Raw genomic sequence first — 16,094 nt, 5'->3', positions numbered from 1 at the left:
CACCGCCATCCAGCAACAGCCCTTCTATTATTCAATTCAAGAGCGAAGTGATCTACTAACCAAACGTACTTGGACTGTCAGTGCAATGAGAGGGTGTGGTAGAGACTTCATATAATCACAATAATGATACTCAACACTTACAGAGCAGATATGAAGGTTCTATAAGATCTTGTGGGCAGATGGGCATAGTATTAAGAGAATGAATTATTCCTGAGTAAACATACGGAGTTGAAGGAAGACAGCATGGAGGATGGTGAAAAGGAGGGGAAGGAGGAAAGATTAGCAAGCTAGTGGCGAAGTTCTACAGTATAATCTGGGTTCTGTATATTAAAACCATGGAAAAATGAACCCTTTGCCACAGAGATGGTTAGAGTAGAGGAAATGGAAACATGAACACTTGGATGAAGAGAGAGAGCAGCGTAAAGAACAATTTAACACTAATGATAGCAATTTTTAAAAGTAACTCCCCAAATTCCTCTTACTTTAGGAGAGGGAGTGTCAAGATCTTTCAGTAAGGTAATTGAATAGAATCATAAAGTTCCCCTAAGAAAATACTATGTCAAAAAATTATAGCTTTCTAGAAACACAGTAAGTTCAGTAGGTAGTTGGAAGTAAAATCTTGTACTTCAGTCCTTTGCTAGGATTAAACTACCATTCCCACCTGGTCCCCCTCTTTACCAATTTTCTAAAATAGAGTCTGTCTTACCTGTCTCTCTCTTTTGCTCTCTTTCTCTAAAATGGATTTTAAAATCAAGGTTTGCATTAAAAGAGATGGATTAGAATACATATATTAAGACACACACACACACACACACACACACACACACACACACACACACACAGGTGTGTGGGACAAGAGAACTTCTTTAGTCAACAACTCTGGTGCTCTTTCACAAATCAAAAACATCTCAACTAACCAAAAATTAGGGCAAACCAGACACGTATTATAAAGACAGTGGGAAAGAATGTTTGAAATCAGAACTAGTCCAGGAAATCTGGGCTCTATTTCAACAACATGCTTTCACATTCAATAACCAGAATAACCAGAACTTCTGGTGAAGAGCTAATCCTCTTCCATTTTTCCTGTTCCATCTTTAAGTCATTCATAAACTCTTGATTCAGGAACACACACTCTTTTTTAAATCAATACCTACATAATACTTCCCTTGATTTAATAACGTCTTTTGAGCTTTTTGGCAATGGTTAGGACTTTCTCATAGACTAACCTTTCTAAAAATTCCCTTTCACTTTTGTTATCCTCTAAATATGTCTTGAGGGGACAGTTTGATCTAAATCACTGCTAGAAACCACCAGGCATCGATCTTTTTAAGCATCGTGGCATATTTCTCTTATCTCACAGAAGACAGGCTAAACTACTTTCTGAGTTTTGGTTCTTGCCTTTCTATCCCACTCTTTGTAGGTATTTACTTCCATTGGATTTTCTTCCTTCTCTCTTTTTTCCTCCACACCCAACTTAGGATCTCTCTAAGTTTAATTTAAGGGCCACCTACATCAGAATTAGCAGGGGTTTGGGTTAGAAAATACAGTTTTCTGGACCTCTACCTAGATTTACTAAAAATATCAGAAGGTGAGTAAGGCTCAAGGATCTTCATCTTATGTACAGCATAGGAAATATAGCCAATAGTATTGTAATAACTTTGCAGAGTGACATATGATTACTAGCTGTATCGTGGTGATCACAAAAGGTATATAAATGTTGCGTATGATGTACACCTGAAACTCATATAATATTGCATGTCAACTATCCTCAATTTTTAAAAAGTGAATGGAAAGAACTGGTAAAAAACAACAACACAAAAACCCTTCATTTTAGAAGTTATCCAGGTGATTGTTATATTGAAGTTTAAACTGAAATTTGAGGACCCACCACCCCAAACCCTTGATTCTTCCCAAACCAAAGGATACAGGGACTCTACCAAGCTATAAATAAGTACCATCAGAGCCTCTGAGAAGACAGAGTATGGTGGTGGTTCTCTCTTCACTTTCCTTTTAAAACACAGATGGAAGAGGCAAGAAAGCAAGGAGAGTGGAACCTGAAATGAATCTGAGACATCAGCATAAATGCAGACCCGTCAGCCTTGCTCTGTGGCTACTGTAAATTACAGGAGCCAGACCTACAAGAGGAGTGATTACACGTCATTTATAAAAAGCAAACAAGCTGGGCGGCTCCTGAACAATGAATGGTGATATTCAAGCCACGAGATAATAAAAACCATGAAGAAATGACTCTGCACCACCCCCCCCCCACCCAGGCAACAACTGGTTGTACTCTAGCTACAATTAGTAAGAGCAAAGTGAGCATTTGGATAATGGCTTAAATGACAACAGACCGTTTGAGAGAGACTGTCTATCACATAAACCCTTGTGAAGTGTTACACAGCACCAACCTCTGGTGTTCAAAAGCTCAGCCATCTCCATGACTGCTTATTTCAACCTTATTGAAGTCAAAAAAAAATAAATGTTTGGTTCCAGTGCTATATGAATTATGGCTTTTAATGGAAACATAGGGAAATAAACTACGTAAATAACGCAGATGTAAGAACCAAGCTTTATGAAGGATCTCTCTGCATGAGGGTTCTACAGCTTCACCACTATCGATATTTTGGCCCGACAGTTCTTTGTTGGAGGGGCCGTCCTGTGCACCGTAGGATGTTCAGTAGCATCCCTGACGTCTGCCTACTAATAGTGAGTAGCACCCCTAGTGTGACAATCAAAAATGTCTCCACACATTGCCCAATGTCCCCTGGGGGGGCAAAATCACCTCCCTTCTCCCACTAAAACCCACTGCTCTACACAGAAACATCATGAAGAAATATCCATATTAGTGAAGCAGCTCATAGAATATATTTTCAACATCATAAAAATCTCTTCTATGACATATACCTTTTAAGTATAGCATCCTATTTTTCTATAAATTTTTCCATTACCAGGGACTGAAACACAAAATCTTAACATTGTTTTGGTAAGCTAGCCAAGGCATTACCAAAGTAAGAAGGAACAAAATAATTAAGTGGGCTCCTCACCTTTCCTGGTCACAGGCTATCAGTTGAAGTCAACTTTATCTCCAAAGTATTTACGTCCATTTCACAGAGCAACGTACCCATCTGGCACAGGTGGCACAGAGCTAGGGCCCATGAGACTTTTAGGAGCCCATGAAAAGTGTCCTAATATTAATTTCTTTTAAAATTAGAATTAAAAAAATGAATACAGACAGTCTCCAATTTCAGAGGGTCCAACATATGATGTTTTGACTTTATTACGGTGCAAAAGCAATCCACATTCGGTAGAAACCGTACTTTGAATTTTGATCATTTCCCGGGCTAGCAATAAGCGGTACGATGTTCACTCGTGATGCTGGACAGCGGCAGTAAGCGCAGCTCCCAGCCAGCCAGGCCATCAGCCAGGTAAACACCCCAGACTGTAGTGGGCTGCGTTGCCAGTGTTTTTTGGGTATTGTGTTCTGAGCACGTTTCAGGTAGGCTAGGCTACGCTACGATGTCCAGTAGGTTAGGTATATTAAACGTATTTTTGACTTAACGATATTTTCAAATTATGGATTTACTGGCACGGAATCTCATCCTAAATCCCCATCCTATAATAATGAATATATACTAATAAAACCAGTTTGGAATATGTTCATCTTTATACTGACGCAGTTGCAAAATATCATTTTCATCCCTCTTTTGTAGGGAGGGGGTGCTCATGAAGGCAAAGTACCTGAGGTCCACAAAAGTGGCCCCGCGATCTAAAGGGGAGAGAAACAGCAATTAAAGTGGGCAAGAATACTCAGGGGTGGCACGGCAGGTGTCGAAGGAGGACACAACAGATGCTGTCGGCCCACTGTGTCTACATGTGTGAGTGACGGTGGCGGTGGGAGCTCAGGGGAGGCTTCTAGGGAGCAGAGAAGCAGCAGAAGTTAGCCTGGTTGTGCAAGCAGAGAAGGAAGGGCCACGAATTCCTGGAGGAGGAAAGAGCACACGCAAAGGCCAGAGTGAGAGGTCACAGGGCCGATCTGGGACATGCAAGTTCAGTGCAGCTGAAGTGAAGAGCATGAGTGAAAGGCAGCGACAGACGTGGCCACGGGTGGCAATGTACACAGGTGCACATCACAGAGCCTTCCCTGCAAGCCATTAGAGCGTTGGGCATTCCCAAGAGCAAGGGAATGCTGCAGAACAATGTCAAACCAGGCAACAACGGCATTATCAGATTTGTGTTTCAGAAAGGCCCCTCTGGCTGCCTTGATAAGGACAGTTTGTAGGGGCCAAGAATGGAAGGAGGGAGACAAACTGACTATTGCAACAATCCCGAAGAAAGGGAAAGGTAGCTTAGGCAACAGAAGGGTCAATAAGTGAAGAGATATTTGGGAGCTAAAACTGACAGGATTTGGTCACTGAATGCAGAGAACGGGGGAGGGACAACAAACAAAACTTAAGCCACGGGACAAGGGATGGCGGTGCGATTGACCGTGAGGGACCAGGTTTAGGGAGAGGGTGGTAAGACCTACTGTTGGCATGCTGAATTGCTCTTGAGTATATAAGCAATTAGGGATCGAAGCAGTTAAGACACACAGATGTGGAGTGAGAAACGGATCGAGATAAGTCTTTGAATCACCAACACATAATTCCGGGGCATTTAAGATCCATAGACGGTCTTTAAAGGTGAGAAAACATGCTAGATTATAATAACATTCGTGTGCTAGTTTGTAAGGATTCCGTGGAAACTGAGTGCCCAGAGCTTTTATCAAATGTTCAAAGGAGTCCATGAACTCACAATAGATGAAGAAGCACTAACTATGAGATGGGAAGACACCGTCCAGGGCTAGCACTAGAACCCATAGAACTTCAGCCCTTACGGAAACCAGAGCCTGGTATCAGGAAGGCACAGAAAGAACATATTTTGAGAGGAGGGGTTGGTCATTTCCATCAATGCAGTCAGGCGTTCCATGAAAAATAATAACTAAAAAGTTCAAATCTACTTCTACTAGATTTGGCAATCAGGAGGTCACGGGGGACCTTGGAGTTTACATACATGTGGTGGAAAAAGATCCAGGCTGTATTCTGTTACGAAATGAGTGGCAGGTGACGAAGAGGGGACAGCCACGTGTACAAAACCCACTCAAGAATCTGGCTGGGAAACGGAGCAACAGAAAGAGTCTCACTCCAGCCCGATCTTTGAAAAGTAAAGCCACCTAGTAAGGTCCTGGTGAAATCTCTCTCACCACCTTCATTCAGCCTTCAGAGTCCCTGACTCTACCTCCCTCTGCTGAATTCTTCTAGAGCCTTGTCTTACACATTACTGATCACGATATAGTTGGCAGTACTGAGTGCATCCTATGTCCCTACTAGCATTAAACTGCTAAATGGTGGAGACAGTGCCTTTTTGGCCCTCTTCTGAACTCTTCGCAGTGCGTTGTTCACAGAGGGCATTCCCGTAGTGACCGAAGGATCTGACCTGAGAGGTGAGAGATGTGGCCCGGCCAGAACAGCTGGATAACTTGTATGACCTTGGACAAATCAATTAGTCTCCCAGAGGCTAATTTTTATTCCCTGTAAAACCAAGAGGTTGGACTCTTGACTAGGGGAGGAGGAGATATGTGTAACCGGAAAAGATATTCAATATAGCTGGTTTGGTAAAGCAAATCATAGAAAGTAAAACTGGATTACAAGTCAAAGGACATTCAAACAACACCTAAGAGACAAATGGGTTAAAAAAGACTGAGAAACATTGGATTAGATGATTTATAATTTTAGGTTTAAAATTCTACAATTATTTTGTCATGCTGTTCAAGAGATTGTGCAAGGTACCACACTGTATATTTTCGATATAGAAAACAAATGCCGTCTTTGTCCTCTGGAAATTAATATCCTATAACAAACACCAAAAGAGAAATGAAGCCATAATTTTCTTTGTAAACAGATCATGTGTATACACCTTCTACTGTGTATACTGCGAGTCATTATAAAAATCATCTAGAAAAATATATTAAATATAAAAACATATTAGACTTGCTTTTCCTATTTAGACTATTTGCTTAAATGAAGAGATAGGAAAAAAGAACACTATTCAATAGCACAGGTTTAATTTTGTGCCCCTTTCTTTGGAAATAAATGACGCATACACCCAGTGAAGGTTACTCAGAAAGCTTCGATTTATATGTAACAGCATCACTAGAAACTAATCACCTCCCCAGATATTTTGCCTTCTTACTAGTTCAGTATTTCCTTTTAACTTTTCTTCACACTTCAAACATTTAAACCTGAAATTGTCAGGGAGCACTTGTAAAATCCAACACTCCTACACAGCTTTAGGGTCAACTGTAACTTTTGCCAGAGGGAAGGAGGTTCAAATAATACCTCCCTAACTGAAATGAGGTGATCGTTCCTCATCAAGCTCTATGTAACACCACTGGAATTCAAAACACAGGAGGCAGCCTTTTACCAAGTGTTTCTCTTCCCAGAGTCAAAGATTAAAGTGCTTCTCTCCTGCTAATCAAATGGTCATCCCTCCAAGCAGAAGCACTTTCATCTTGGCTCCCAGGACTCCGGCCAAGGCACTGATGGGAACGTGTGATGGACTGGAGCTCAGAAAGCACACCAGGTACTTAATTCTTTAATCAGCTAGTCATCTTAGGGAGGAGTTCTGCGAGTCAGAAAGTGGCCTAACCACATTTTCCAACACAGTAGTAACTGAAAACTGCATTTCAGGAGAGAAAAACAATCTACATGCTGGGTGGAACATTATTATTCTCAGTCTCAATGACCATATTCCAGAGATATAAATAACTCCCCCTTTTTAGAGGAAAGGTGAAAGAATGTGTGTGTGAAGATTCTGACACAACTACTTTGTGGTATTGGTGGCTAGGCTTATGTTACAGAGGAAGAAGTGGAAACAAAGGGGAAAAGAGCAGGAGGGTAGGGATCCATGGACAAAGAGTGCTTTTACCTTTCTCCCACTGAAAAAAAGCTAGCAAATAAAATGTTATAGCAATTGGCTAACTGATGTATTAAATAAATAATACAACTGACAACAAAAATAGATTGCGTTCTTAACCTTTTCCTGATGTCCTGCATTTGCTTTTCACGAAAGTAAGTCTCTTAACTAAATTTATATTCACCTGCTCATTTCATGCATTAATATAATAGCTAAGTAGCTCTAGGCAATAATGACAAATATTCAAGGCAACCAAGCAACATGAAAGTATTTACAAAGCCTTGGTGTTAACGGACATTTTTTCCCCTCTTTAGACCAGATGATATCCTCCTGTCACTTTTCTCTTGAAATGTAAAACGGAATTTTGATGTTTTCTTTTTCCATGTATGATATTGTTAAAGAAGAATGTATAAAATTGTTTTCAAAAACTTTTAAACTACATGAGTCAAAACAAAGGAAAAGAAGTTAAAAAGGGAAAAGAAAAACAATGACAAGGATAGTTAAAGCAAAGTTTAGTATTTTTCTTCCTTAAAAAAAAAAATGACCTAAGATTTTTTTTACATCTAAAAGAAATTTTTGGACTCTTGATATATTGTTTTTAATTCATGGAACAATGTAGACATGTTGTTTTCCTTTTAGGACATTGTTTTTTTTGAACACATAGGGAATTACCTAGGCCAAGTATGAATTCAAAGTAAAAAGCTGGGAGAGAAAAACATACACCACCATAAGAAAAACTCATGGTAAATTTGGCATTCTTTCCAGCATATAAAAATAAAACCTAGTTTAAAAATATGATAAAAATGTCTGCAACATACACGAAGGAAAGAACAATTACATGGTAGAAAAAAATTAAGATAACTCACATTTCCCCTTCTAGAAGCTCTTTTCTTTGCAACTTAGGTCTTCATGTGAAGTTTGCATATAGTAGCTCTGCTAAAAACAACCACATGGAAAATTTTTGTTCCAGATAATACTGCAGAACGGGGCTTGGCAGCAACAAGTTGTAATCAGAATTCTTCAAGAGCTAATGTAACAGAGATAACGACCTAACATGCATTTCAGTGCACAGTCTTTACTGAAGACTTTTTATAAAGCAGGCTGTGAGAAGGTCAAAAGTTACTAGGCTCTACTTCATATGCATTCAGCAATGAGAGTTTTTCTCTCCGGTTAGGGAGAATTTTGGTCCTATGAATAAAAGAATTGCTTAAAATATAAAAGATTCTTTTTTTCCAGGTAAGGCATTCTTGTATTATTTAAGGTGCTCACACATACAAGCCTGGAATGGCCAAAAAGCCTTCCAATTCCTAAAATGCCTTTTCCCAGTAATTACACAAGCCTGTATTCCATCTACAATTCATTAAGGCTCCTCCAGCCATCGAGCTGGCACCTGAAGGGGCTACTTATTCAATGGATGTGGAAATCCACGGTACAACAAGCCACCTTCCCCCAGGAGTAATCTAAAGAGAATGCTAATTTTATTTGTGCTTGTAGCCCAAGAGGGACGGAAAAACGGACCTGGACGTGGTAAGTTTCCTTTATTTAGTCCACAGGCTGATTATGTAAAAGGAGTCACAGAAATGCTGTGACTTCAGTCCAAGTTCAAATGGCAAATTCAGACTGAGCTCTAACTTCGTGAAAATTAGCCACCATGTAAATGCAAGGAATGTGAAATGAGAGAAACCCCTCCATCAACAGTCAGAAGGGGTTTAATGTGATCCAATGGTGTTATTCTCCTTCCTCCAGCACTAGCTGGCACTCACACAGCTGGGCTAAGATGGCTTCCAAAGTCCAAAATAAGAGGCTAGCCCAAGGCAGCGCTGGCCCTCCTGCTGGAACTCAGAAGCAAGTGAATCAAAGACTCTTTTATTCTCCCTCCCACCAGAACATGCTCCCTCTCTGTTGTAAACTACATGCTTGCCAGAATGAATTATTTAGCTCAAAACAGACATAAAGAAATCTTAAATAACACATGTCCCTTGGAATTTTAATAAGTTCAGGTGACCAAACAAGTTGCTTTGTTTGTTTCTAGTCTGATACATAAAACTCACTTGTAGCCAGGACCTCATCAGGAACATTATTGAGTCATGGCAGAAAGAGAAACTTCTGCAACCAGAAGTACAGCTACATCCAAACTCCATGCATGAAACTGACGTGTTTGGAAGCTGTTCTTTTCACTGGGCTATCTAAACTCAACACAAAGTCTTCGTTCTTCTGTGAAAAATCAGACTTCCCTTATGATATTGCTAGTTCTGCCAGCAGTTCCTCCATTCTTTCAAGGCCTGAGCCTGAAATTCATTTCTGACCTCTTCCCTGGCAGCCCCCTTCCCCCTCCCCTCTCAGTCTGAACTCTTAAGCAATTACTGTCTGCATCATTCATTGGGTGATTAATCATACAGGGCTTTATGATATGTCTTGTAAAACTATTTAGATGTCTGTGCATTTACAGTTTGTCTTCACAATTAGATTAGAAACTCCTTAAGGACAGGGAGTGGGCCTTTCCCTCCATCCTGTTCCACATATGACACATTACACAAGCTCCAGAAATAGCAGTCTGTTTATTTATTCAGTCAACAGGGATTTCTTGAACTTCTGCTCGGAGCCTGGCACTGACTGGGTGCTGAAGGCACGGCACCCAGCACAGAAACTCCACAGCCTGTGCTCAGTGAGCTTGCATTCTGCTAGGCTAAACACCAGAAGATCCCCAAAGAACTCTGCTTCAGTAGTTCCTAATAGAGTCACTCAACTATTTAAGATGAACAATAAATTAAGATTTACTTCCCCAAAAGGAGGCCTACTGAGAAGCTCCCCAGTCTGCCTCCTCCCCCCAAGGAAATGTCTGAGAAGAGGAATGTAAAACTGCAAGAGTTGAGAATGTAGATCTATGGCCCACCCCATCCCCATTTTCTAGATAAGAAACCTGAGGATCAGACTTGGTAAAAAGATCAGGTGGGTAGGTCACCTGGGTAGTGGCCAAGTCAAGTCAAATCCTGGGTCCTGACACTCAGTCCGAGGTTCCTAACACAATTTACCCAAAACCATTCCAAAATAAAGTAATAATCTACCTGCTACGATGTTCCTTCTCCTATGTTAGTCCCTATATGAAAATTAGGAGTGCTGGTACTTGAATGTTTTGAATCTACCACATCTTAAAATTCCTTAATCTGCAAATTATCAGGACCTTATCTAACTTTTTTCATGTTGATTCCAAAATATGGAATTTTACTTAGTCTTCAAAAGTGCTTTGTCATTATATTTCTTTCATATTTTTAAAGCAGACATAATGACAAAACACATTGAAATAGCCAAGTCAGCTGTCAACCAGATTATCCAAGTATGACTCTTGCCATATTATATTTTGTTGAAAGATGATCTTTTAAAAAAATTTAAAAACAAATTTTTAAAACAGAACTCCAAAATTACCCTCCAAACTGAGATATCTTCCTAATGGTAATTTTTAATCTCCAAAGACAACAAGCAGATTTAGGAATTCGGCAAGTTTTACATGGAGAGTTTTATACCCATCATTAAGTTCAGGCACGACGAAAGTATTAGCTATCATTAACTATCATAAAGGTTTAATGTAATTGGCAGTTGATGATCTTTGTTAATAGAAGCAATGTTCCTGCCTCACTGGAAAAGGTGAAAAGAAAACATTAGGAATTTGAATGGGATGTTTACTAATATGAGGATTACAAGAAAATATGAGGATTACAAGGAAAAAATATGTTTTTCAACAGGATAATTATGCTACTTGAGTCACTGTAAGCAGTAGCTTCAGAATCCATCGATTGCTTCTGCAAAGGGAAGAGCTTCCAGACATCTCAGGGCCCTTTGTTGTAGTGACACTGTTGAGCAGAGACATAATGCTCAGCACAGATCCCCACGCTGTCCTTGAACCAAGGAGATGCTGCTACTCTGGCTGCCCGTGCCCCTCTCCATGTAAGACGTCAGGTGCTCACGCAGAGGAAGAGGCTATTTCTGTTTATAGGCCCATTTCCAGAACTGGGGGTGTGTTCTGAAAGTCCAGACAAGAACCATGCTCTTAACTGACAGCTGATGAGCAGATCCCAAGCTGGGTGCAGATTACACACCCGAGAACTGGCTGAGGTCTTGCTCCCAGGCCGGCTGGCAGCTAACAGACCACCTTGCTTTGGCCTCAGAAGCAGGTTCTCCTGCTGAGATTGCACACCTGCCCAATGCTGACAGCTGGGCCATGGAGGAGCCCAAACTTGGTGTCCACGCTTGAGGCAGGCCAGAGGGGAAGTTCCTCCTGCAGAGACGTGGTGACAGCCTGCTGGCTTGAATCAATCCTTTGTTTTCAGACTTGCGTTTTATCTCAGCTAAAATTTCAAGTCCTGATGAAAAATCCACCACTATTTCCAATGGCTAGCTTGTCTTTAAATAATGCTTTAAAAACCTGAGCACAACTGTTGTGTGCACACTACCAAGAGTTTACTTGTTTCCTGTATCCTTACTGGTGGTGATCTGTATATCATTCCACTCAGATCCTCAAAAGTGAAAAAGCAGCTGTTTGAGATACAACACAGGATAAAACCAGCAACACCGTAGGAGCAAAATGCAAAGAAAGCATGAAAGTGTTCACCTCCATTTTAGGTAAACTTTAAAAAATTCAGAGGAGGAAACACATAAAAGAAGTGGTAGATGACGCATAAAAGAAGGGTAAAGGGGATCAAATATATGGTGATGGAAGGAGAACTGACTCTGGGTGGTGAACACACAATGGGATTTATAGATGAGGTATACAGAATTGTACACCTGAAATCTATGTTACTTTACTAACAATTGTCACCCCAATAAACTTTAATTAAAAAAAAAGTACTTTCTTACCCTTTTGCAAGTAAATATAGAAAAAGTGAAGAAGAGACATAAAGCCTAGGGAATCCGCTAACCATTGCCGTCTTTCTCTCACTTTCTTTTATGCCACTTTCACTCTATTTAGGAAATTCAAGGAAAGCTTCCATATCAGATGAACACACTAGTATGCAAAAACAACACTGCCTGAGTAGACTATCAAACAGTAAATATAAAATGGAGTTGTAAATGGAACACACTGGGGCCATAACTTGAGATGACTTTAAAGATAAAACTAAAACATTTTTTTTGTCACTTAAAAGCCCTTATGGATCATCTTAATGAATGTTTGGACTACCCTATAAATACTGTAAACAGCAAGACAACTGTCAAAGTCCCATGGACCAAATGTTTCCCAACAGAATCAATGCTCAAATTCTCTGAAGTCTCAATTAACAATTATAGTACCATGAATCCAAGTATCTTTTCACAGCAAATCCATTCATTAAAAACCATTATCAAGCAACATTTTGCCTGTTGGGTGGCTAACAATGTTTCCTTCTATCCAGAAAATCAAGATTTTACATGAAAAGAAACTCAAGCACAGGAAATGCATAAATTCATTGACTATATCTTTGAGGGTTGAAATTGGCTTAGCAAAAGCAACCTAAACTGTATACCAAAGCCACAAGATCAATAATCTGGGAATTTCGAAATCTTCTGGGCAACCAACTTGACAGCGAAACTATACGATCAGCCTCATTTTAACTTGTAATCCCCCAGTCGCCTTCTTGGACCCCTCAATCCTGAGAGCCACGCTGCCCACTATCTTCCTGGGCTATCCCCATGCACTTCATTAATGTGTAAAGAAAACACGAATACTTGGCTGGGCAAGAAAAACTCAGCCTCCCTCCAGCTGTTAGGCAGATTCTTCTCCCTGTTGAAAACACAACTTAGGGAGACTAATGTCTCTCTCAAGTATTATATTTTCCGACTACACTAAGCTTATTCCTCAAAACAACTATTAAAAAACAAACATAAAACCACAGCATTCAGCGTGGGCACACAATCAGAAACCACTTTACATTGTACTTGTCTCATCTTCTTGAAGACTCAGAAAGCTGCCTGAAGGGTCTCATGTGTCATTAGCAGTGCACGTCTGATCCGCACCTGACCTTCTCCTTGTATTCTGAATATTCATAGACTCCTAGAAAGTTATAATCTAAGAGGACCTTTAGAGATGATCTAGTCTGAGCTCCACTTGAAATGAACTGGATGAGACTCGTTAACCTCTTACAGCCCAGTCAGTCAGGCAGATATGGGTTCAAATCCTGCCTCTGGCACATTCTGGTAATGCAGACTGTTTTCTTATCTGAAAAACAGAGATAATACCTACCTCATAAAACTTTGGGATGATTAAATGAAATAATATTTTTTTTTAATTTAGACTTTCCTTTTTTCTTTTGTCCCTTTTAAGATAATTTTTTGGCCGATTTTCTTTCTGGTTTATATTACATTAAATTGCAAGTCCAAGAGATGGGGCTTTTCTCCTACTGTATTTCCTAATCTTATGATTCGTAGCCCAGTACACAGCATCTTTTGAGAGAACCATAGACCAACTATGTGAAAGAATACATTAAACCTCTATCGCCACTACCTATTTCGGCAAATGTATTGTACTTTAGTTCCCCGAAGAACCCAACCATTTAGGTTTACATCTTTCCCAAACTGTGCCTTCTCAAAACAAATACCTCTTTCTAACTCCCTGCTCTCTCTTCTTACACACATACATCCTTCTGTTTAAAACTAAGAGCTGAAAAAAACCACTGCCTCTCCCAAATGTTTGAAATAAAATTAGCATTTTTACCAGGATAGTAATGCAAACTGTGATAGGTGGAGAGACAGGATTTGGAAGGATTCAAAACTTCTGGCAAACTTTCTTAGGATGTGTGGCATCAAGTCCTTAAATGAGAATTGTTATAACAATTATGGCAGAAAGTAAACCAGAAATTCACTGGTCAATTCTCAGTGAAGCTAAATACTGCACTTCACTCCATTCTTTGGCAAACAGTGACTAACAGGATTAACCCCAGTCTAATATTGGGTTAAATATCCTTCAACAAGAAACAGGTTCCATTAGCGGTGTCGGTCCCTTGGTAGTCAATTTATATTTAATATATATTTAATATATATTTATATATTAAATTTTGCTTTTGAAACACATTTGACTAAAAAAAATTTGCTCCATATGCCAGGGCAATAGTGTCATTTCTTTCCTTAGCAGGGGGGCAGCAACAAAAGGACCCACGGGGGAAAACAGGATAAAATCCCAGTCCCCGGAAGAGGACACAGATTTCCACCAAAGTAAGGTTGGTTCTTTCAAGGAATGTTTTCCATAACACCTAAAACGGTTTAACACATAATCGTCATCTTGTACCACTTACACAAATACCATTTAAGCAACTCTGGTGGCCTGGAAAAGGACCACAGAAATCCTTCCTGGCCTCAGCTGTCCCCTCCTGCGGGGCTTGACAGCGTGTCCAAGGCACCCAAACACCAGCCACCAGGCTCCCCCCAGCGCCCTCCTCTCGCAGCAAGCTGCTAAGGCTCTAGGGCCAAACTCCAATGTTGCTGGATTCAAAACCGCGAAAATGTGAACCCTGCAAAGCAAACGGTAGAGCGCGTAATAACTTCTCATTCTTCTTCTTTTCGCGGATTGGAGATGCTTGCGTCTAACTCTAAACCAACTATCCAGGTCCACAGCCCGCTTCTCGCAATCTACCTCCAGGGGAAGGCAAGAGGGTGTACGGACCAAAGAGAGGGCTGGTGAGTTCTACATTCTCAGCGAATTTCCTAGTGCGAGAAATGTAGTACACAGCAGCCCCATAATGATTAGATGCAGATATAAAGGAAGGAGAATGCTCTTCTCCCCACCGCTGCTAAAAGGAATAATAAAAACATGCAGCGGGCGTTTAGCTGGAAATGCCGGGCCCTCCTCTGGGCTGAAGAGGCCCGCAAAGCAGGCGTCTGGAGTCTGAAGAAAGTTGCCCGTCAAAGTGGAGGCCAGAACATGAGTGTACAGACTCGGTCCCAAAGGGGCCGAGGGGAAAGAGATGGGGTCCAACCAGCCCCGCGCGCGGCCAGCTGCAGCTGCCAGAGAGAGGTGTGGGCACCGAGGCCCGTGGAGCACCCGCCGAAACTGTACTTACATAACGCTTCAACTTTTTCTCCGGGGGGGACTTGCGAAGCCATCCCGAGCAGACCACTTCGCCGCCGCTCATGGTGCGCGCCTCTCGGGCTCCGGCCCGGGCAGCAGAGGGGCGGGCGGGCGCGATCCCGATACAGTCGACGCCTGCCGGTAGCGCAGACGCTGGGACCTCGCTCTCCGGTCGCGCAGCTCGGGCCGACGGAGCGGGCGGGCTACTAGGAGTGCCGGCTCTCCGCGTCCGAGGCTCTCTCTCGCAGATCCGCGAACTTGAACAGAAACGGGCTGCGCCGCGGAGGCCGACACCTCGGAGCAGGGGCAGTCCCCGGACCGAGGGCGCCCCGGCCTCCCTTCACGGCGTCCGCCTTCCAGCCAGGCGCCCCGTCCCGCGGCCTCCTCAGCAGCGATCGGGATCCGTGGGACTCTGCCCCGGCCCGGAGCAGGAGCCTCGGTCCCCTGCGCTCCGCCCCCTAGGGACAGGACCTCCCCAGAGTGCTTTCCGAAAGACACTATGCTGCACGCGCACACACACACTCACACACACAATGCCCCGCGCAGCGTCCACTCCAGCTTGCCCGCTCTCGGTTTCGGTGCGCCCGGGACAATCCTCCCCTTCGCCCTCGTCGGAGGATGGCGGGTCACTGCCCCGCACGCCCGGGAAGCGGGGAGGAAAGGGAAAACTGCGAGGGTCCGGTGGGCAGTGGGCGCAGGGTAGGTCCTGAGTCGGCCGCCAAGCGCTGGGCAGCGCAGGGCGGCAGGCGCTAGGGACCCAGCAGGTTTCGCCGGAGGGTGGGTTCACGCTCGCGGCCGCCGAAGAGGGCGGGGAGCGGGGAGGAACCAGGCGCTCGGCTTCTCGGCTCTGGGGATGGATCCCACTGTCCCGTCCCCTTGCGCTCCTTCGGCGCCGCCTCCCCCACCCGGGGCCAGCGGCAGATTCTGAGCCGCCCGGCCCACGGCCCCGATCCCTCCCGCTCCCGACTCCCTCTTCCTCCCTTTTCTCCTCCCCTTCCCACGTTGGGGCCGGCTCCGGTTTCTGCCCAGACTTTCTCTGAAACTCCGCCCGAGGGCTTCCAGCCAAAACAACAAGGGCCAGGGGGGAGGGGAAAAAAGGAGGAGGGAGCGA

At 42.8% G+C, this 16,094-nt stretch overlaps 1 protein-coding gene across 5 annotated transcripts in view; it reads right to left on the bottom strand.

The window, feature by feature from the left end:
* GAB1 (GRB2 associated binding protein 1) overlaps positions 1-15,864 on the bottom strand; it is a 115,203-nt gene extending 99,339 nt beyond the window's left edge. For 2 of the 5 annotated variants that reach the window (XM_033134082.1, XM_033134081.1), the window contains exon 1: positions 14,976-15,856. In XM_033134082.1, the coding sequence (XP_032989973.1) occupies positions 14,976-15,047 (72 nt within the window). In that variant the 5' untranslated portion in view covers positions 15,048-15,856. Of the gene's footprint in view, positions 1-7,817; positions 7,892-14,975 lie in introns of those variants that run through there. The other 3 variants (XM_033134078.1, XM_033134083.1, XM_033134084.1) reach the window with 3 other exon arrangements.
* Between the last annotated feature and the right edge of the window lie 230 nt (positions 15,865-16,094).

The sequence above is a fragment of the Rhinolophus ferrumequinum genome, chromosome 18 (genome assembly GCF_004115265.2).
Source record: "Rhinolophus ferrumequinum isolate MPI-CBG mRhiFer1 chromosome 18, mRhiFer1_v1.p, whole genome shotgun sequence".
Taxonomy (NCBI): Eukaryota; Metazoa; Chordata; class Mammalia; order Chiroptera; family Rhinolophidae; genus Rhinolophus; species Rhinolophus ferrumequinum.
This window is presented reverse-complemented; position numbering and strand designations above follow the sequence as displayed.